Source organism: Hippichthys cyanospilos, chromosome 4, assembly GCF_059441005.1.
Source record: "Hippichthys cyanospilos isolate Australia breed blue-spotted pipefish chromosome 4, RoL_Hcya_1.0, whole genome shotgun sequence".
NCBI lineage: Eukaryota > Metazoa > Chordata > Actinopteri > Syngnathiformes > Syngnathidae > Hippichthys > Hippichthys cyanospilos.
Genome location: NC_142372.1, coordinates 674,963 through 697,713, shown reverse-complemented (window position 1 = coordinate 697,713; position 22,751 = coordinate 674,963). Strand labels below are relative to the sequence as shown.

General features: G+C 48.2%; 1 protein-coding gene across 1 annotated transcript in view; it reads left to right on the top strand.

Moving 5' to 3' along the window:
* Window positions 1-22,751, top strand: part of LOC148424178 (neural-cadherin) — a 142,304-nt gene that overhangs the window by 80,250 nt on the left and 39,303 nt on the right. Inside the window, exons 14-24 of the mRNA XM_088412613.1 lie at window positions 1,261-1,388; window positions 1,475-1,661; window positions 6,120-6,263; window positions 11,690-11,810; window positions 11,886-12,048; window positions 12,193-12,657; window positions 13,405-13,596; window positions 15,357-15,548; window positions 17,031-17,474; window positions 17,937-18,267; window positions 19,227-19,320. Of these exons, the coding sequence (XP_088268739.1) occupies window positions 1,261-1,388; window positions 1,475-1,661; window positions 6,120-6,263; window positions 11,690-11,810; window positions 11,886-12,048; window positions 12,193-12,657; window positions 13,405-13,596; window positions 15,357-15,548; window positions 17,031-17,474; window positions 17,937-18,267; window positions 19,227-19,320 (2,461 nt within the window). The remainder of the gene's footprint in view (window positions 1-1,260; window positions 1,389-1,474; window positions 1,662-6,119; window positions 6,264-11,689; window positions 11,811-11,885; window positions 12,049-12,192; window positions 12,658-13,404; window positions 13,597-15,356; window positions 15,549-17,030; window positions 17,475-17,936; window positions 18,268-19,226; window positions 19,321-22,751) is intronic.

The following is a 22,751-nucleotide window of genomic DNA, read 5'->3' as shown; positions in this document are numbered from 1 at the left end:
TCGCGGGTGTTTCTGGCGGCGCCTTTCCAGTGTAGAACCTGAGCTTTGCGAACAAGGCTTTGGCGACAACAACAACAAAAATCAAAGATACTCACGAGTATCAATGACCCCTCGCACAGTCGGACCGATAAAATACTCATTCCAAAAAGCATCTAGCGTTAGCGCAAATTAAAGAACATCTACTGGTCATGAAATCGGCTATTAAAAAAGCAATTAAATTTGCTACGAATAGTTCCCGGTGAGACCTTATTGCATAATTAATTTTCCGCGAAATATTAGTTGTCTTGGTTTTTAATTTTAAAAAAGTAGTCACCCTAGCTTAACTCCACCCGTAGATTATGCACGGCCAGCTATCTCCATGGCTATTAATAATAACGATGATAAATGTCATCTGTCTTCGCTGTTTATTGCCAAAATGTTTAGCTTTTCCCCGCAGAACGGAATATAAAGGTCTTTAGTCAAATAAAAGCAAAGGGACTCCCTTCGAGGAATAATTTATCGAGCGGAGCATCGACTGTAACGTTTTGCCGGGGTAGCGGCGAGAAAAGGGTCTTTTGCTCACGGTGACTCGGTCCGTGTGTTCCGCTGACACTCGAAGCCGTTTTATCTTTTTATGCTCGGCCCTCCGTCGACACATCCCCGAGTTAGTTCGTATTTGTCCGGAGTTCAAAGGCTTTTTTGGTCTTCCCGCCGCTCTCGCAAGTCAGAACGACAGCCCGCCAAAGCTTCCCCTTTGGTCCCACCGCGGAGCTTGACAGTTAAGCAAGAGAAGAAAAGGAGCGTGGGGACATGGTGTGCCACAGTAAGGCTGGAGAAGACGCTGCAAGACTTCTTGTCATCTTCGCGCCGTCCAACTTACTTTTGCGCAACTATTCAAATGCCAGAAATAAAGCCTCGTCCTACACAAAAGGTCAATCTGCGCCTCCATGATACTGTAGAAACGGAAGGGACGCTCGGCTTTCAAACTGCTTCGCCGTACGCGGTAAAAATTTCAACAGTGCCGTGTCGGGAAATTTCAGAAAATAACTTCAAATGGCCCCGCGTAGCATTTTGAAAGCGCCGATTGTTCTGCTACCCTTTAGCATATTAACGTTATCGTTCTCCTCCTGACTGATAATGTCTCCGAGTTCAGCGGGCCGGATTAAAACGCTCAATAGGCCGCCCGCCTGGTCCGCCCCATCACAAAATCCGCAGACGGACACACCGCGCGAGTTGAGAGCGTACAGTAAACTAATCCAAGTCCTACGCATGGTTTTCCAGACGTGAATGACAACGTCCCTTTCTTTACGTCCTCGATCTACGAGGCCTCGGTGACCGAGGGCGCCCAATCGGGAACTTTGGTCTTCCAGGTGTCTGCCAATGACCTGGACCTGGGTCTCAACGGGAAGGTGAGCCCGCGCATCCGCGCACATCTAGAAAACGTTCCTCCGAAGATTCATACCGTCTTGTCTTCACTTTTGGCGGCGTCTTCTAGATCACCTACTCGTTGCTGGAGGATCGCAGCGGGGACCATCAGTATTTCCGCATCGACCCCGAGCTGGGTTTCATCTACACGCAGGCTATTTTTGATCGCGAGGCCAAAAGTTCCTACCTGTTGGAGGTCCAGTCGGTGGACGGCTGGGAATCGGCGAGGCCCGGCAAACACGGACAGCCCAACTCTGGTGAGAACGCGTTGAAGAACTGAGCGATTTAATGCTCTGCTTTTACATTAGAAGGAAAGTAAAGTCAGGGATCAAAGCAAATGTAAACCCGTCCATCGCTTTCGTTTCATTCCGTTCGTTCGGTTCTTCAGAAACTTTGAAAGTGGCCGCTCTGTCAGACACTTTGAAGGCTTTTAAGAAGAAAAACAAATCCCTGATGGACTTTACTTGGAATTCAAACGAACGCACTGACTCATCTTTCGCCTTGTCGGGAAAAGGGAATTGAAAGGGATTTTCTCGAAATTTATGATTAGGCTCGAACGTTTATTGAAGGTCCGAGTGGGGAAAGGACCAATAATATGTTGTGCTTTCATTTGTAATAACGTGACAGAAGCCATAGTTCGGACGCTTCAACGACAGAGGACGCGAACGCGATCCATCGATGAAGTTTAAGCCCCCGTCCCGCTCGGGGGCGAGTGCTGGCAAAGGTAGCGACTTTTGATCTTGTCCAAAGTTACAAAGGTTCGCCAGACGTTCGCCAAGAACATTTTGAACATGTTCATGAAGGTTTATCGCCGTGGTCCAACCCTGGCAAGATTAGGGGCCCCTCGGTGCGACTGGGGCTTAATCCGGGTTCACCAGCGAGTGTATCTAGCGAGGTTTGCCTTTTCAAAATTTCCGACAAAAGCAGTAGAGGCAAACTTTTGAGGAATATTTGCGACCTTGAACAAACCCCGACAAGCCGGAAACGGCCGCTGACGTCTGAGACACTGGCTTAGCGTCAACTTCTCAGGATGGCTGCACGTTGTGACTGAATAAGACGCAGTCGTTATTGGACCGGCTTCAGTTGCAGCAACCCGGGACTTTGTTGAGACTTAATGAGTGGAACATATGTGACTTACTCCCTCCCACCTGCGCCATTTGGCCACCGCGCGGCAGACGGGCGGGAGAGCTTTTGGATCTTTGTCGGACGGCGGAGAGCCGCGGTTCATCTAAGGCTCCGTTTGTTTCCGCGGCGACAGATGAAGCGCATACGCGCCTCTTCGGTCCGAGCCGCCGAGCGCGGGAAAAGAGCAGATGCTCGGCCAGATGGACGCTGGAAGAGAGGTGTTGACCAAAGGCCGCCGGGGCGCGAGAGAGGATGCTTTCCGTCCGCTCGTCCGAGACGAGCTTCGGATCTTCTTTGGGCCCGCCCGTCGTCTGAAATGATGCGAGTCGAGGAACGGAGGACCGATCGCGAGGAACTCGCGTGAGCTCCAAGAAAACAAACTCGTTTTCATTGCCGTCATCGCAGGAGGTCCTAATTTGCTACGCGCAACCTTATGCGTCTGCGGGTCACCGACGACCGCGCGTCTTGTCCAAATATCCCCCTACTTGCTCATTATTATATATCAGTGCTGTGAAAGAGTAAATGGACGATAATTATTATTTGGATGTAAAAAAAAAAAAAAAATAGATGCACCGATGGATGCAGGTTGATTTCAAAGTATGCGTCCTGCGTCCATACATTTTTGCGCTAACGTAATCTATTATATATCATTTAAAATGAAGTTTAATGTAAAATTAGATATCAACATCTCATCAGCGCCAGCTGACCAATGTCAATTCTTACCCGTCATTCGGGGTGATTACGATTTTATCCATCCGTTACGATTTCAATTACAATTTTTATTGAAGAAATAAACCCAACAAATATTTATTTAAATGTGTGATTTATCAAAAAGTTTATCCTGCGGGAACTATCTATTCAAGAATAACTTGCTGATTTAAAATCAGTTTGAACATAAATTTACCATTCATATCTTGTGCATAACTCACGTCAATGTCACAATTAACCCATTCAATCCCATAGACGTATTTTGACGTATCTTTTGTTATTCCAGGCACTCAATCCTTGACGTGTTTATTTATTTTTGTGTGTTTTTATTTTCAAGTGTTAGGGCAGGGGTATCCAACTCATTTTGGCATGCGGGCCACACAGACGAAAATCTATTCTCAAGTGGGCCGGACCAATGCAACCATTTGTGGGCCAGACCCCGCCCGCGGGCCGCATGTTTGAAGAAGTAGTTTGTGACTATTGCGAACTTTCTTGTTAACCGCCCGCCCAGCATTTTGCTCCTCGCAAAATATCGATCAGTTGGCGGTTTGTTCATCGCTTTGTTGTATGTGTGACTGCCACCTAGTGGACTGGAGTCGTCCGATGTCAAAGAAGATGCTCGTCTCCCGCGTATCATTACCATGGCCAAGATAGTTCCAATATCTCGGCCTTTGTTCTCCAACGTTGTTCTTTGCTTTATCTAGTTTTGACGCCTTTCTCCTCTTCTTCGCCGAAGCCGCTCTCGTTTGCTAGCGTTCTCCTTCTGACCGATGCACGCGATGTTTTTCTCAGTTTCTTCGGAAAAAACACCCACAGAAAGTGAGGACATCACAAATAACTCTTCAAACAGATGGTTGACACTTTGCCGCGCCAACGTTGAGTGTGAAAAGGCGGCTTCTGCGTGCTACTTTTTGCTCGTCTTTCCCGCCTTGTTGCCGTCAAAGTGTAGATGAGCACGCCGGCTGCGCGCCATCGCCCGTGTCTTAATAATTGATCTTTTTTCGCCCGGCGCAAATGATGAGACATTCGTAGCGGGGCGGCCTGCCCCGAGCTCCCGTGTATTTACTCCCAACTCATTTGCTTATTTTATGCTCGCTAACAGATGACAGCGTGGCGGCTTTTTCCATCCGTTGCCCCTGTGGTGCCACGAAACAAAATTCAAACAAAATTTGCAAGAAAATCTTTCGCGTATCCGTACTTATACGCAAAGACGTGCACAGACAGCACACGGACACCTCTGCGGTTTCTGAATTCAAGCGGCGTAACGCGACCGCCGCTTGAGGAAGTGGCGCACGTGACCGCTTCCGGCGGGGCGGCGTCACGCTGCGCCGGATATGTCGGAGCGTCTTTTTGTCGGGGACATTTTTTTCCGGAGTTCAGCCGTGCCCTCTGTTCGGGGCATGGCCGAAGACTGCTTTTGTTTTTTTTTCGTTTTTTTTCTCTTCGAAGATCTGAATAAGATGGGTTCGCGCATCCCGACGGGCCTCGCCGTCTATCTTCCCAATTTGCACAATTTAAAACTGCAAACGGTGATAAAGACAAGACAGTATTTGATGTCTCTCAAAAGACCGACGTTAGCCTCTTTTTTTTCGCAAAAGAAAAAACTTGTTGGCTCGCGAACGGGTTGAATCGGGCCCACCAGATGTTTTTGTCACGTAAAGTTTAAAAACGGGGTGACTTTTTCTCATCGAATGAAAAAGTGGAAATGTTTGACCCCCCCGGTTGATGCTATACAGTACATAGCGTATACCAGGGGCAGAAATAACATTTTATGAATTTTCGTATTTTTTGACTTTGAACATTTCTCACAGTTAACAGTGAAAGAAATACGCAAAACGTTTTGCGCTGTTGTCCTAAACGGCGGAATAGCGAGAAAGTCATCAGTCTGCGCTTTCCTAAACAGACCGGTGGCGGGGGATGGATGCCAAGACGGGCGCGGTTATTTTGGGGCGCGTCAGCGTGGGTGCACACATTTGCGACTATTTTGTGTTCTGGCGGCAAAACGACAGATGTGCCAGGTGACAGAATAGGCACAAATGCGCGCTTAGAATAGCATCCTTCTTCCCGTCTTCATGAAGCTTCTCTTCTTATTGTTGATTTTGCACCTGCATGGGAGCATGTTCCTCACTGACTTCCATGGAAGGTCACCATCCTGACAGAAACATTGCATTTTTCTCAGGGAAGAAGCAGGATTTTTTTTTTTTTTTTTTTACTGGAGTTCTACTTTTTTTCAGACAGAATGTTTTCTTTTTTTTTCCCCAAAATGTTTTTTTAAATCTTTTAAATTGATTTTTTTATGAGAAATTTAAAGCAACAGTATTTTTTAATCACAAAATTAAAAAAAAAAAACATTGAAAGGGTTTTTACAAATGTATTGCTGGTTCGTCATTCATCGTTTGTCAGCATCCTGCACCAACGTTGGTCATCGTCAATCTGATATTTTTTCCAAGGCCAAGCGAACCCCAATCCTCAGTCCCTCTGCCCGATTTATTTTTCTTCAAACTTTGCCATTTTTTTTAAATGATGTTTTACATTTTTTTTAATAGATTTATAAGATGGCAATGTTTTTTAATCAGAAAATTTTAATCATCAAGAATGACTTTTCAGAAAAAGGCTTTTTTTAATGATTTTTGCAAAATATTTTAAATAGATTTTCTTTAATCACAGAAATTTTTTTTAAAAACATGTAAGCATGTATTCACATTTTTTCATTCAAATTTCTTCTGGTCCATTCATCTTTCTTTTTCATTCATCTGCATCACTTTCCAACAATGCTGAATTTGTCTTTTTTTTTTGCCAATGATCACAATTAGTTTTCTTCCTTATTTTTCAAGACAAACGTAATACCGTTCCAAGCCTAACGCGGACGTTGTCGTCGTCAGACACGGCGTACGTTCGCGTCTTCATCAGCGACGTCAACGACAACAAGCCGGCCTTCGCCCGGGGCGCGTACGAGGTGGACGTGGATGAGGACGCCGACGTGGGATTCGCCGTCCTCACCGTCAGCGCCAACGACGGAGACGAAGGTGCCGTTGCCCGACCCCGCCTTCCGCTTTCACTTTATTGCGCTCAAGATACGTTACGGCCCTGTTTCTACAACGTTGCAGCTCGACCATTTAATAAACCACACACAAGGAAGGAAAACGAGACTTTAGATTCGCTTTGCCCGCCGGGTCAACGGACAGAAATGTGTTCACGTTTACGGATCTCCTAAAACACATTCCGTCGAGCCCTCCTCTATTCAGTAGACTAGCCCTGCTGACAAAGGTTGCCGCCCTAACCTTTTTCGGGGAGTACGCGGAAGCGACTTGACGATCAACGTGCGGCAGTGCCGTTTGTGTGTCCCCGCTCTGCTATCGTTCATCAGTTCATACAATAACTAAGATCTTCTTCTCCGAAACATAATGACCGGCCCTGTAGCCAGGTCATGATGTCTTCTGCCTTGAGCTTGCTCCTTCCACAGACAGCTTTGTCTTTCATGACATAAACAAGGGTATACAGCTAAATAAACAAATAAAACTAATTATATATATATATATATATATATATATATATATATATATATATATATATATATATATATATATATATATATAATGTGTGTAAAGAGAGAGTTGCACCCTTAGCCAGTTGCACTCTTAGCCAGAGCCAAGGAGGAATTCAACAGCGCAAAACAGTTCAATACGGCAATATTAGAAGCCCAACGAGCATCTGACCTTTTCCATCCACCTGCCTATAATAGAGTGCTAATTAAGTGTCCTCGTTAAGTCGGCAGGATTTAAGGCCGACTCGGCCATATTATTGCTCCGGGGACTCGGCCGCCGCCGGCCCGACGTCTTCGGAACGATGAAAAGATGGAGCGTATAATAATGCGTGACTTTTTACAAGCCGGGACAGCCAGTATGCTCTCGGTACTTTTGTGGGGCCCGGCGGGGTTGTCCAAATGTTCCTTTGCGCCATTAGCATCTTGTCGCCGTCCACCTCACGAGTTCACTTTAGTGCCTCTGGACTTTCTGACATTTTCTTGACCGTCGAGTGGGATGGATCCCTTCGTGCGCTTTTGTAGGAGTTTGAGGAACTCGTGAAAATGTTTGTTTTTGCAATCGCCTTGAACCAAGCATAATTTTCCGATTCATAATTTCTTTGTGAATACGAGAAAAAGTAGTAACCTGATGAGAATTTGTTTAAATTGCTATGTATTTTGTGGTAGTTTCTGGAAGAAAAGATGCAGATATATATTTTCAATCCTGTGTGTGCAAAGGTGTAATAGTTAGTTTTTTTTAAAGGTGGCATAACATTTCTTTTACAAAAAAACTAGTCAAATTCAGCATCGTATCACGAGTTTTTGCCAGTATTTATCAGCGCGATGGTCAAGTGGTAGTCTTAAACAGATAATCAAACAATCGGTTCCCTATTAGTAAACGGAGTCACCTTGACGCTAATTCCGGTGATTCTCGTCATGACTGCGACAAAGCCGACAACCCTAAGTGCGTAGTTGGGCGCCTGCCACTCCCAAATGCCTTTCGCAAAGCAAAAAGCCAAACTTAATGATGATGTTAAAAAAAAAAAAAAAAAAAAAAGGCAAGCCTGCCGGTGCGTGATTTTGGCCGTATTAAGCGCTCATTAAGATGCAAACGTGACAATCTTCCCGGCGGAATCCGCAGCCCGAGCGGGGCTTCTGCGCACAAAATTGAACATCTGCAGTGGACTTAAAAGGCCAGCTCCCGCTCGGGACGTCATTATCAGTAAAATCAATAAAATTTCACCCAGTAATGCAGAGCCCGCGAGCGCCTTCCCGCTGCTGCCAGGGAGTCTTTTTTTTGTCGTCGTTTTTTTTTTCCTCCGGTTGTTTGTTGCTTGGCGAAAAGCTGGAATAAATTCTCTCCGTAAACAAGCGGAGTCTCGTTAAATGCCAGAGCCGGTCGATACTCCCGCTCAAAAAGGTCTCGTTATAGCCTCGGCGCCGGCCGGAGTCCGTCCGAAACACCCGCGGACAAACCGCGTCTACTTCACGGCGCTCGACGGGCCGTCCCACGGAGCGCCGGGCTACGTTACGTTCCGCCCCCGTCTCATTTTTCTCCCGTCCCGCCCTTGAGGTTAGCTGGCCGCGGCACGGTCCCGTAGGTAACGGCGGTCGGATGAGCCCCGGGCGGGCCGAATACGACTCCTTTATATGGCGGGCCGCTTTCTGTCGGTTCCGGGACGACCGTCAAGTTTTCGTTAACGTTAGGCCTGTTTTTCATATCTAGCGCGCACCGTGTTATAAGGCGCATAGAATAGAAGCTACAGTAGTGGCCGGGCATCCGCTAATACGGACCCCCTGCAGTCGGGCCACGGACCGCCGGGTGTCCGCAGACCCCATTTTGAGAACCTCTGCCCCAGGGGTTTGCCTTTTCCAAAAACATCTGCCACCCAAACAGTTAAAAGACGACTACAGTTTAGGAAGCATCTCGCATGGTTGCCATGAATTGCCAACGTGTGGGAAAAGGTGTCGTGCATGGAAATAAAAACATGTTTTGAAAGCAATCCGCCTGGGAGATGATTAAAAAAGAAAAAAAAAACATTCGTTTGATTTCGTTCGCTCGGACGCGAGCGTCCCTTGGCGCCCGGCGTCCTTGAGCTCCTCGCAGTCAGTTGCGAATATTCAAGCCACGCGGACAATTAGAAAACACGGGAGGAAAACAAAACAAAAGAGGCGAGAGAAGTCGAGAGAGGTTGCGATGGGGCGCCATCCCCCGACGTCTCGTTTGGCGGGCGCTCCGAAGCCGGGCGCATTAGAAGCTTCCGATCTTGACACCCCCCCAAGAACAGCGGGGTGCAAATCATTGAGCCGCCGACATTAGCGTTGTGCCTAATTGCGCGCAGTTGATTAGCGCCAAACACGCTTTCCAGGAAACGCGCCTTCAAAAATAGAAGTGGTGATCAAGCTGCGGAAAAACACCTGGACCAAACCTTCCTTTTTTCTCTTCTTCTTGCCTGTCGTTGGGTAGCAAAGTGCCAAGTACTTAAGTCATCAAATACCTTAGGAAGTAAAAGTACCAGTACTTTATGTAACTATCAAATGTACTCAAGTATGAAAAGTCTTTAATTACAATAAATATACAAACTTTATACTACAGAAAAAGTACAACTCCATGCTTGATTTAGTTTTACCGTGGCCCTCAAAGTCAAAAGTTTGGAAGCAATCAAGTACCCAAGTGACCGCTGACGTGCAATTAAGTCTCAAACTCATCGGTTATTCTGGGAAATCAAGTACTAAGGTAAACAATTACTTGAAGTAATACGTATCTAAGTAACTGATTACATTAGTACGTGCGTGCGAATCCACATCACAGACTTGGGGCACGAGTGGAGAAACGGCGTTAGTGTTTCACACGTGGGTAGGCGGCAAGTAAGACGGGCGGCCGCTGTGTCGGCGCTCGCAATTAAGACGAGCTTTTCCGCTATGTTAAACCCAGGACGGCCAATTATGTGTTAAGGGATCCCGGCTCCGTGCTTGCATAATGGGAATTAGCATAACGCTAATCAGAAGTGTGTGACAGGAGGACGCCATCGTCTGAACCTTGCTTGCAGGCACAGGGGGAGAGTCGTTATTGCGCAACTGTGTGTGTGTGTGTGGGGGGGGTTCTGCCCTGTCTTCCAATGGCTGCAGGTTCAAGATTCTCCGGTTTACACACGGCGCTCCCTTGTTTTTTGCGGGTTATGCCCCCTAGTGGATTGGCGTGGCTCGTAACTAAACTTCAAGATGCATTTATGTGCTTATGGGCAACTCGGTTAAACAAAGTTTCAGATTCATGTTATTCCTCACGTTAGCCTGCTTGTTTTTCAGTCGATGTTTTTCCCGTGTTATTTGCGTCCGACTCATCTGCCGCGCGTGCGATGGGTCGTCTGTGTGGCGACCGTTCCCTCTACGTCGGAGGGCAGCTGGGGAAAACGAGATGCGTTTCGACATGTTAAAAAGCCACCGAAGGTTTTTGAAAAAGCGGGAGGTGCAGGGGAGACGATATTAGCGCTTCCCTCCTGCAAACAAGGAAAAGGACATCTGATTGGACATTTTGCAACCTTGTCAAGTGCAGCCAAAACTTTATATTCACTATTTGCCCTTTGAATACAGAGCGAGCAGTGAATGGGTTGCTCTAATGTATGCGGCGAAATTTTCCATGTGACCCTGAGTCAAAACGCATTGAAAATCATTCATAATCGTCTCCAAGTTAATTTTTTAAATGGCGGTAGGCAACAAAAGCAAATCTGATGTCAAATGTTCAATGTCAAAAAAAGTGGCAGATCTAAGACGCACTTTTTCTCTCAAAAACGAAGGTCAAAAGAATGTGCGCATCCTATAAAGCGTGGGGCCCCAAACGCCGGTCGCAGGCCCCACCCAAAAAAATGACGTTTTGGAACCGATTTAACGGTTCATTCATCTGTGCTTTGCTTGGCTCGATCTTTGTTATTTCGGCGCCGCTTCTGGCCGCTGAGTGTGTGCGAGTCGTACTTTGTAAGAACGTTTGGCCAAATGGAGTTCGTTCGTTGGTCCTGTGGTTAACATGCTAGCTAACCTTAGCATTCATTGTGCTGCCTTGTTTGCGTGCTTAGCATTTTGGTTTGTGCCAGGAATTTCCCTTTGCTATATGTTAGCATACGCAAAGGTTTTGCATCGTACTCATCCGTGTCTAATTAACATTCTGTATTAAAGGCATTTCTAATTCAGTTGTATTATCGATTCGTTTTTCCCATTATCGCCAAACCTTTGGTTACGCACGGTAACATAGAAAACAGGTAACCCTTGCACGCAGGTCTGTCACTTATTTGGGGAATCACGGTATTCTGTTTTGCCATAGTTGCACAGATGCGTCCTATATTTGGGGGATAACAATGTTTTGCTCTAGCTTTTCCATTGTCGCCGAACTGTTGGCGCGTCTTATACTCGGGAACATTGAAAAGACCAGAATTTGACCCCAAAATGAAGGCTGCGTCTTGTACACGGGTCTATCTCTTATTTGGGGAATTAGGGTTTTCTGTTTCGCTATCATTTTTACGTTGTCACCAAACATCTTATGCACGGTCCTCCGAGTGGAACCGCCCCGTTTGTTTCGCCGCCTCGCGGTTGGCTTTCACACGTTCCGAGATCCACGGCGTATAGTTCCATAAAAAGAGCCCGTTTGCTTTCCGCAACGGGGCAGAAAGATCAACTTTCCAAGGATTTCTCATCACCGCGCGCTCTTCACATGCCGGGGCCGAGTAATCACCTTTTGTCTGGCCGGCGGCGTCCGTTATCTGATCGCACTTCCTCCCGCTAACGCGCGCTAATGCTCTCCATTAACGCGGAGCGAGCGGCCGATCGGCAAGCGGGCGACAGGTCGCGAGACGAGCGCTTCCCGCGGGGACGTTTCCTCCCGGGAAATCGATGAGCCCGTCTCAGTGACCGACGGCCGTTTTGGTGACCGTTCCGCAGGCGGCAACGCCAAACTGCGTTACCAGATCACGTCCGGGAACACGGGAGGCGTGTTTGACGTGGAACCGGAAGTCGGGACCATCTTCGTCGCTCAGCCCCTGGACTACGAGCGGAACAAAAGGTAGGGGGAACATTCGAAATCAACCGCTCGAAAAAGCGCGCCGCTTGCGGTTGGGGACCGGTTATCTCATCCCAGGTACAAGCTGCACGTTCTGGCGTCCGACGGAAAGTGGGAGGACTACGCCACCGTGTCGGTCAACGTGGTCAACAAGAACGACGAAGCGCCCGTCTTCACCGTCAACGAATACTACGGCAGCGTGACCGAGGAACTGGACGGCTCGCCCGTCTTCGTCCTGCAGGTACGGGCCGACATCTATTTCTGTCCCAAACGAAGAATCTTCTCCTTCTTCTTCTTCAACTCACAAGAAGTCCTCAAAAGGTCTCCAAGCTAGTCTCCGTATACAGTCTGACTGGAGCTGTATTCCCTCTCCCCGACGCGGCAGGTGACGGCGTCCGACCCGGACAAAGACGCCGACCAGGAGGCCCTCCGCTACTCCCTGCACGGCCAGGGCGCCGAGAGCGAGTTCGTCATCGACGAAGCCACGGGCAAGATCTACGCGCAGCGGACGCTGAACCGCGAGGAGCGCGCCGCCTGGCGTTTCGTGGTGCTGGCCACGGACGAGGGCGGCGAGGGGCTGACGGGCTTCACCGACGTCATCATCAACGTGTGGGACATCAACGACAACGCGCCCGTCTTCGCCTGCGCGCCCAGCTGCCGCGGCGACGTGGCCGAGAACTCGCCGGCCGGCACTTCGGTGATGGAGATGACCGCCGCCGACCTGGACGACGCGGCCGTGGGACAGAACGCCGTCCTGTCCTACAGGATCCTGGGCGGCCTGGACCAGACGGGCGGCGTTCCCGCCTTCTCCGAGATGTTTGCCATCAACCCCGCCACGGGGACCATCACGGTTCGTTTGGTTTTGCGCGCTTCCTTTGCCGGCGAGCACGCGACCTAAACGGATATGTTGTCATGCCGTTTCATTGTTTTGTTTGAAAAGTGATTCCGTGCGTTTGAAAGCGATCGCGGGATGCGAGTGGGCCAATTTAAGGCTCAAAACGGGGGCCTTCGATCCTGGTCCTCAAGGGCCGGCGTCTGGATGTTTTATATGCCTCCCTCGCCCGCAAGACACCTGAATGCTCAAGATCGTTCTCCAGCTTTGGCAGATCTTGCTGATTGTCTAATCATTTGAGTTTGGCGTTTTGCAGACAGAAGACGTACAAAGCATTCCAGGAGACCGGCCCTAGAGGACTAGGATGGAAGACTCCTGTCTTCAACTATCAAACCCGATGAGGTTTTTCGGTTGTTTGTTTGTTTTATAAGCTACGACGTTAATACTTTTTGAAAACTGGCACTCGAAACAATTGCACTCGATCCGTTCAGATGTGTTCGTAGCAAGTTGGAGTGAGATTTTAAGGCTTCAAATTACACATTCGTATCCAGAAAATCTTCAGAATTGAAATATTTTGGCACAGTGTTATGGTGCCGCATTGAAGTGAGTTGAAGAACTTCATTGGAACTGGCATGTCTGAACATGATGGGAGAGGGTGCGAACAGGTTCATGCCGACGGGCAGACGTCCGAAAGAGAAAAACACCATCGTTTTAGGTGCGCCTTATTGTGCGTAAAATAGTTTTGCAAATCCCTGAAAACCGTAGGTGGCCTTGGGCGGCCTGGACCGGGAGCAGGTGGAGTCCTACATGCTGGTGGTGGAGGCCAGGGACGGCGGCGGCATGGCGGGAACGGCCACCGCCACCATTCAGATCACCGACGTCAACGACCACGCGCCCAGATTCGTGGAGCACACCTGCCTGGCCAGGATTTCGGAAAACGCGGAGCCCAACGCTGAGGTAAGCTAGCGCGACGGAAAGTTTTCCTCTAGAATCGCTAACGTGCGTGCAGGCATTTGATCCAGTCAAGCATTTCCATATCTCTATTAAATCTGTGATGTCTGTATTTAATTTGCTTTACGCTATCTTATTAACTACAACCGGGCTGACATTTTAGCCATCCTTGCTAGCGTTTTAAAATAGTAGGATGTTTTTGTTTTTGATGCCTTTTCTATTGTCAAGATTGAATACGTTAGCATGGCAACTGTTCCATTGTTTGCATTTTATCCAGCCTCAGTCACCTTTTGAAATACTATCCAGACGAAGCGACTGTTATCGCTGTCGTTTATCTCATTTCACCGGCGCAATTATCAGGCAGCTCTGGTCACAGCCGTCAGTGTGTTTGATCATCGCGAGTATCTAATTTCACGCCCAAGTACAGAGTCATTTTAATATCCAATCTGTTTTGGCACTTTTTGTGCTAATGTCGCTCTCTTTCTATATTCTGACACATTCGGTGTTAGCGTGCTAGCGTTTAAAGCAGACTTTCTAGCCTTTAAAAATAGAACCTTGCTATCTTGGCTAGTTCTCTATTCAGGTTGTCGTCTTGCTACAAAATACCGTAATTCCCCAAATATTGGGCGCACCTGTGTATAGGAAGGATTCGTCAGTGTGTTTCAAATTTCCCGCAATGTGAGGGGTCGCTGAATGCCTCTCCAGTGTAACATTTGGGCAATTACAGTTCCAAGCTTGCTTACTACTTTCTGTATGTTTGCGTTCCACCTGTTGTTTATTTTGTACAATGTTTTTAAAAAAGCAAAACCGCTTTAGCGAAAGATTAGCCGACCGCATCATTGATTGATTGCGTAGTTTCTCCCGTAAAGTGCCGTGGAAATAATCATGTTCAATTCAAGGCTAAAAGATTCTTCTAAGCCCACTCATTTTCGTATCCAGTTCCGCTCTAAACGTTACAACTTGACATCTTCTCCTCACCCCTCAGTGCACTTTTTTTTCCTTCTGCGTAACGTCGCATGCAAACAAACAAAAACTTCACAAAGTCAAACTTTACTTGACGGCTTTTGCCATTAAAAATTAAATCCGAAAACTGGAGGGGATATTTTTCATCGGAAATCATTTTTCCTGTCGACTGGCTCAGGAGCCCCCCCCCCCCCGCCCAAAAAAAAAGCACTGCGGCTTTTATATTCTCTTTAAGCGTTCGTTTTGAGTTCTTGGCTCTGTGATGGGGGAAAAAAAAAAAAAAGAAAGCTGAACATGCAGCAAACCGCACACACTCGTATCCAAACCTTCCGGAATTGTTGCAGGATACAGCTCGGAACGTGAACAAAATAAGAAGGCGGATAAAAGCTTTTTATCCTCTCTCCATGGGCCGCTACTCCCAACGTGAAATGATCATCTTGGAGCAGTCGGTCCTCTAGCCATATCGTCAAATTGGACAAAGTCTTCCTGGCTTCGGCAGGACTCCAGTATTGAGGGTTTTCAGCCTTTAAATTAGGGTTACAGTATGTCCAATTTCGTATGTTGAATTTGCCTCCCGGTCAAGAACGGGGCTTTAAAGTTTGGATTGACGTAGGGTGGGTACTTTGAGAACCGCCGCTCCAGATGCCGTCTTTCTGCACGTGCGCACAATCGTACCTCGGCGGAACGCGGACGGTGCGCAACTTCCGGTATTCGCGCCACAATCCACTCGAGGTGTGTCGCGAGGAAAGACAAAGCCAACGGGCCGGATCTCCTCACCGATCCAAAACAAATGTCTCGTCGAGGTCTTGGAACTGAGGGCGGAAGACGGAGACGCGGGAGAAAACGGGGAGTTGACCTTCAGCGTGGTGGCCGGAGACCAGGAGCAAAAGTTCTACGTGGTCAGCAACAAATTGGAGCAGCGGGGAAGCCTCAGACTCAAGAAACGCCTCGACTACGAGAAACACAGCGAGCAGAGGTTCAACCTCACCATCAAGGTACCGCCCCTCCGGCCGGTCGGCCCGCCGTCCCGATCTTAGTGGAATTTCTTTCGAACGATCCGATTATGGGATCAAATATGTATGTTTTCATCGTTGGTTAAAGAACAATTGTCAATACAGTCAAGACAATAAAATAGATTTCCACTTTTAATTTTTGGATAATCAACATTTATGTCCTTAAATTTAAACGGCATAGCAGCAGACGCCGTCGGTGAGATCTAATATCCTATTTCATTTCATTCGTTTTGAATTTTAACCGATTTCATTTCTGCTAGCTAAAACGGCGCGTTTGAGTAGTATTCAAAGTGATCAGTAGGAACTGCAACTTGCATGGTTTACATCGATGAAACTACCTACTCAACTAAACTCCGAAGTTGAGTGCCGCTCACGCAGACGGCGAAAAGTTTGACACCTTTTAATGGCCTGCTAGAAATTTCAGCTCCCCAGTGGGTTTCTTTGTTTTAACCCGTCGATTCTTTTACGATATCACAAAGAAATCGAAGGAATTACCGGAAGTACAAAAACACTATTAATCATCAAACATTTCAAGGTTGTCATTTCTTGACAAAAATTCACCTTATTTTTACCCATTTTAAAAACCGGATCCGCGGGCCGTATGTTTGAAACCACTGCGCTCAATAAACGGGCGTGACAAAGGCCTTCAAAGCGTTTTTCAAGCGAGGTACTGAAATGGCCGGAGGACCCGTCCGCCGACGACCCCCTTTAAGCGGTTGAGACTGACACGTGCGGTTGAAGGCGCAATCAAAAATGGCCGGCGTATCTCGTATAAGCGGGTGTCGCCGGCCGCTATGAGGACTTTTTGAAGGCTTTCCGATAATCCGGAGTGAATTTAGCACAAAGCGGGAAACCTCCGAGGGTCGCTGGCGGACGCCAAAGAAAATGATCCACTTTGAACAAACACAAATGCCACTCTGGACCGGCCGGCCCCTTCACAATTTTTCACCTCTCCGGCGCGCAGCCAGAGATAGGAATGAGCGCTCGGGGCGAAACCTTCCCATTCGGATGGCGGATTTCATCGTTTTCATCATTTTTATCGTTTACGCGTTTTGTCCATCGTCAACACGGAAAGGTATTCCGTTTGACCGGTTTATCGGTTGCGCTCATATACACACAACGGTCGCAATTCCGATAGGCCGGTTTAATCACATGACACCCGGGGCTCCCGGGGCAGCGACGACGTCAACGGCGCCGCGTTGTCGTAAGCTTCGCTTGCCCTTTGCGGCCGCCGGCCGAAGCATCGCTTGCGAGTTGCCTTTTGACTGTGTACGTTTGATGTGGTTTGTTTGTACATGAGTGCATTATAACCGTCCCACATATTTTTGGACGGTTTCAGTTTGACAAGTTCTAACCTTCAGAGATCGAACGCGGCAGCGAACAGCTCAAATTGAATCGGAGCTCTTGGATCGTCCGAAGTTTGGGACTTTGAGCCGAACGTTACGCGTACGCCTGTCGCCGCAGGTGGAGGACCTGGATTTCTCCAGCCTGCTTCACTGCGCGGTAGAGGTGGACGACTACAACGACCACGCCCCGGTCTTCATCCCTCACTTCCTGTCTCTGGGGCCCCTTTCCGAGGACGTCCCCGCGGGGACCAGCGTGGCCCGCCTGGCGGCCGGCGACTCGGACTCGGGTCGGAACCGCCAGCTGCTCTACAGCTTGTCCGAGGACTCGGACCCGGACGGGCTCTTCGCCGTGGACCAGTCGGGCGTCCTGACGGTGGCCCGACCTCTGGACCGGGAGAAGGTGGCGCAGCACCACTTGGTGGTCATCGCCACAGACAACGGCGTGCCCCCCTTGACGGGCAGCGCCACGGTGGAGCTCCCCCTGCTGGACGTCAACGATAACGGGCCGCAGTTTGAAGCCGCCTACGCGCCGGTCGTCTTTGAGAACGTCCCCGGACCTCAGGTGGGATCCTCGAGCGGTCCGAAGCCAATCCCGCGCGGCCCCCACGCGCATGCGCACCTTCCGTTTCTACCGTTTATGATATTTGCAGGCCTTTCAATGACGGTCGGAGTCCCGTCGTGCAATAGTTCTAATACTGCACTCTAATTATGACATAATATTTCAATTTCATAAATATACAGGGAGTTCCTTTTTATGGCATTTTTGTGTAAATAAAGGGGGTGTAGGTGCCCCCCCCCCAAAACAAAGGAAAAATGTATATGTATGGACAGCTGGCGCGGGTGAACATTTTGAAGGGTTGAAAGTAGCTATATTTGTATTTGCCTTTCAAAGTCAGCCCAAGTTGTACACTCACACGTCCCGTTCGGAAGACCACAAGGCAAACGCATCGCTTTTCAGGACGCGCGACTGAATTTGAAGTTTTTCAAGTTCAGCAGGTGCCAACTCAACACATGCCGTCGTCAGGTTGTAAACATGAACCGGACGTCGGCGCTAATCCGGGCGCTGGACCGCGACTCCCCGGAGAACGGAGCGCCTTTCCGTTTCTCCGTCCCCGCCGACTATCGCCACGGCGACGACTTCCACCTGAGGGACAACCTGAACGGGACGGCCACGCTGACGGCGCTGCGGACGTTCGACCGCGAGCGGCAGAAAGAGTTCCTGGTCCCCGTGGTCATGAGCGACAGCGGCCGTCCCGCCAAAACGGCCACCGCCACGCTGACCGTCACCATCGGCGACCAAAACGACCACCCGCACGCCGGCGGGGAGAAGACCGTCTTCATCAACACGTACAGAGGTTAGCTTACTTTCATTCCGCTGGCCCAGAGAACTGCGCATATCTTCAAAAATGTCCTTGTCCATGAAAAATGTTTGTTTTTTCTTTCTTTTTTTATGATATTTTGTGTGGAGATAAAGCCCTCTCATGAAGTATTTTTCAAATCATTTATCGGGGACAAAAATGGCGATTTCCATGATTGTCATCAGCGGGCGGCCATGAAAGGCAATGTTTTTCCCGCCTGCTGCAGCCCCGATCATTAGCGTTGACGTTTTCATTGTCCTTATGATTATTCATGAGCCAGCAGCCTTCCCGCCGCGCGCGCGGGCGCCATTTATTGCGTGGCACCAGAGCGGCGCCGGGCCCACGCGGCCGCCGTTGGACAAAGTCGCGGCGGCGAGAAGGCCTTTGAGCCGCGCATCAGACGCCGTCCCGTCAGCTCCTCCCGGCGGCGCCGGCTTTCTACGCTCCCGTTCGAACACTTTTGACTGCCTTGTTTGCGTCCGTCGCAAAAGGTCGCGGCCGTTTGCCAAAATGACAAAGAAACATTTGGGGTTTGTTTCGGGGCCCACGAGCAACATTTTCAGAATAGCGGGTGGGGTTTCCAGCCGGTCTTTGAGTTGAAATTTGTCGTAAAGTAGGGAGTCAAGCTACGGTTGCTGTGGCTGAGTTGGGATTTCAAACAAGGGTTCAGACATTGGGAGCTTAGATCCTGACATTAGGGTTTCCGTTCGCGATCCGGGTTTCAAATTAAGCCGGGGTTTGGGTTTGGATGGTAGGGTTGCAAGTCCGACTTATCGCTATTGTAAAACTTTTCCAAGTTGGCTTTAAAAATGAAGGTCATTGCCAACCCCCACTGGAATGGTTGCGCTTGATAATTGCCTCAGCCGCTTCCTGTCACGTGACCTTCGGCGCTCCTCAATCTTCCTCAACACCGAAAATAGAAATTGATTTTTTGATTTGTTTGCCCCCCCCCCGAGGCCGCATGCCCACCACCGTGCTGGGAAAAGTCTACGCGCCCGACCCGGACGACTGGGACAACAAGACGTACGTCTTTGAGGGACGCGTGCCCGCGTAAGTCCTTCTTTCGCCTTTTCTCGCCAGAAGTCTGTTGTGGTGTGGAAACAGAACAAGTGTTTGAACGTTAAATGTGCATAAGCATCAAATGCGGTGGATTACAGCTGTATCAGCATTAACTATGGCGCATTAGAAGTGTAGAGACGGTATATTGCATATTATAGGTGCACAAATATTGTACGTTAGGCCTCCGCCGACAATTAATGCGCTAAATTAAAGGTGCTGTATCTAACGCTCCATTAGCAGTTAGAAGTGTTTAGACAATATAAACATGATGAGATATTCGAGCTATGGAGACATTAAATATTGGATATTGAAGGTGTATGAACATTAAACGCTAAATACGATACGTCAAAATGTGGAGACATTAAAGGGACAGTTTGTAAGATTTCCCATCGTTTGTAGCTCTTAGAAATAAGTGCCACCCCCAATGTAATATGATTGAATAAGAACTAGACCTACCGATAATTTTCGAACAACCTGCGGATGGTCATTTATTTGCAAGTTTTTGAAATTTACGATCATTTCGTTCATTCCCTTTTTGATGAGAAAGGCTCTAAATCTTGCACGCCGTCCCTTAAAATATTGTATATGAGAGGCACCCCCTTGGCAACAATTTGTCACACTTGGGGGGAATGAAAAAGAAAAGCGGCCAAGCCTGTGTATACTTCCAGTATTTTATTTGTGTTTAAGGTTCGTCGTCACGCAATGGAATAATCCTTGGCGCAAGCCTTCCTTCTCCCCCTGAAAAAAAGGCCACCCGCTCAATTAGTCTACCACGGCGTCAAGTGGACAGGAGCCTCGGATTTTCTTGCCACTTTTTCGGATTTTTTTTTTTTTTACGCGCCAAGCATCTTCATCTCCGGCCGGTCTTGGTGAAGAATGGAGCGCGCGGTAGCTCCCGTGTTTTATTGCGGCAGGTCCCCCGGGGGCACCTTGGGTTTTAGGAGCGCTTGCTGTCACTTCAAACCTCCTCTGTCAATTTCTGCTAAGGATAAATAAAGTATGTATCAATCTAACCGTTGCGTAAAAAAGCGCAACTCCGGTGGAATTCTAGTTTTCCGCCTTTGCATCCTGAAGCCTGGGTGGCAAACGTTCGGCCCGCCCGCCGGCCGGCCAGGCCCGCCGGATGCGGGTTAGGGTTGAAAAACAAACATTCAAATGGCCCTGAAGCGGCGGCACTCGCAGTTTTCTTGAATTTTCTTAGCGTTGATGGGACGCGCCCGCCCGCCCGCGCTCTCGGCCTCAAGTTTGGGGGCGCGGACTTTTTCTAGCCGCTTTTATCAGTCCGTCATGGCGTGCTTTTGGGACCGCGGGCCACGCCGTTTTTTTTCTCCCGATTCGAGTCCAGATGTTCCGGGTGCGGCGGTTGGACAAGTTAAGACGGCGGGCGATCATTTGAAGCGCCGCACTTAAGTAAATCCACCCGATTACGTTCCGGCACCGACGACGCCAATCAAAGAAAGTAATTACCCGCCAACGGCGTCTTTGCCCATTTGTCGGCCTTCCGCCTTGGCGCCTTACCGCCTGCCTCCGTCGATCGTTGGCCCGCGGGGACGTTGATTCACGGCGGGAAATGGAGTAAACACTAAAACGGGGCATAAAAGACATCGTAAAAGCGCGCCATGGAGTGTTTTCATCCCTTTTGGCTTTTTCTTCTGGCGCGGGAAGCTCGGAGGAGGAGGTTGTACTTTAAAGCCTCGTTAACGGCTCGTCGACGCCCGCTTAACTTTGGCAGGCTGCTCCGCTTTTATTTGCCCCCCCCCACCCCCCACCCCCCCGCCCAAAGAGTTGACTGCGTCCATTCCTTTGCAACACACGTCGTATACGAGCGTAAATACATACCGTTACGTCACGTATACGTTTTTGCTATCCAAGTGGTTTTAAAATCTAGATTAAAAACTCCGCAATAGTAAATGAATACATAACTGACAATGAAACAAAATATTATGTACATTTTAAATCTACTATATGATTTGTAGGGTTAGGGTTAGGGACATTTTTTGTCATATTCAATAAAGTAATTGATTGAAACACTAATGATCATAATCAAGTATTTAAAAATGTGAGAAATTAGAATACAAAGAAAATAATAACAATACATAATATTAATAATAATACATAACAAGAATCCAAATTGATATTTAAGTACACACCAAAAAGAATACAAGGGTAAATAGAAAAAACCGCCGCGCTTGAGGAAAAGCAGCCTATCAGAGATGAGGCGGTGATATACGTTCACCGTGCACCAAGAGGAAATCAATTCATTCAAAAGAAAGCGACAAACCAAATAAGTGTGCGATCAATTCAATTAGTGGAACATAATGGACAAATGAATGGATGGACTAACAAGGATAGATGGCTGGATGGATGGACAGGTATCTGGACGGACAGATGTATGAGGGACGGACGGACGGACGGACGGACGGACGGACGGATGAAGCAGCGCTTCTCCAACTTTGCTCAGTGCGTTTTCAGCCAAGAACCCCCAAACCAGCGCAAAGTATTTTCAGATGAAAAAAAAAGAACCACTTATGAAAAACGACTTTGCCGTCATTGTCTGATTTATTAAACTTTGCAACTACATTTTCACCGGTATCTCTCGCCATATTTTATTCAGCAACTCCGGAAGATAAATGGCGCCACGTCAGCCGCTCTGCCCGAAGGTTGTGTCACACGTTGTGCTGAAGCTTCACTATAACGATAGCAATAAATTACTTAGTGCTCCAATTAATTTGCTCTTAATTTGAAAAGAAAGCTGCACTGTTCCGGTCACGGCATTACATTTTATTTGCTTTTATTTGCAGAAAGCCCGTTCAAAACTCCAACCGTGCGTGTGCGTGTGCGCGCGCTCTTGCTTTTTTTTGTTTGTTTGTTTGTTTTTGCACATGCTTTGGAACGAATCCCGGGTTTCACTGCCCTTTTGGGGACCTCGTGGACTTGTGGGGACCATTTTGCTGGAGCCCACACATTCTGACCTTTTTTTGATTTTTTCCGAAGGTCACGACTTGCTTTTAGAGCAGGGGCGTCAAAGTCGTTTTAGCCGGTTGGCCACATGGAGGAAAATATTGCCGAGTGGGCCGGACCAATAAAACGATGGCGTATATAACTTGAAAACAACTTTCATTTTCTTTTATTGTACTGTCCAAATTAGCACAGCATCACTATTCATCATAAAATAGTAACATTAATCATGAAACATTTCAAGTTTTTCATCGATTGATTTTTATACTTTCCGCGCCGAAAGCAATCATCTTGCGGCTCGTTGTAGGCTCTTGCTCTTGCTTGAGATTCGGGGGCGGCTTAGGCAATCTGTCGCCATGCTTCATTTTTGTCAATGAGATGTCCCCATTACGTTTGTGTTTGTGTGCGTGTGTGTGTTTTAGTCCAGCGTGGTTCATTAAGCGCACGCATGGCAGTTGACTGAT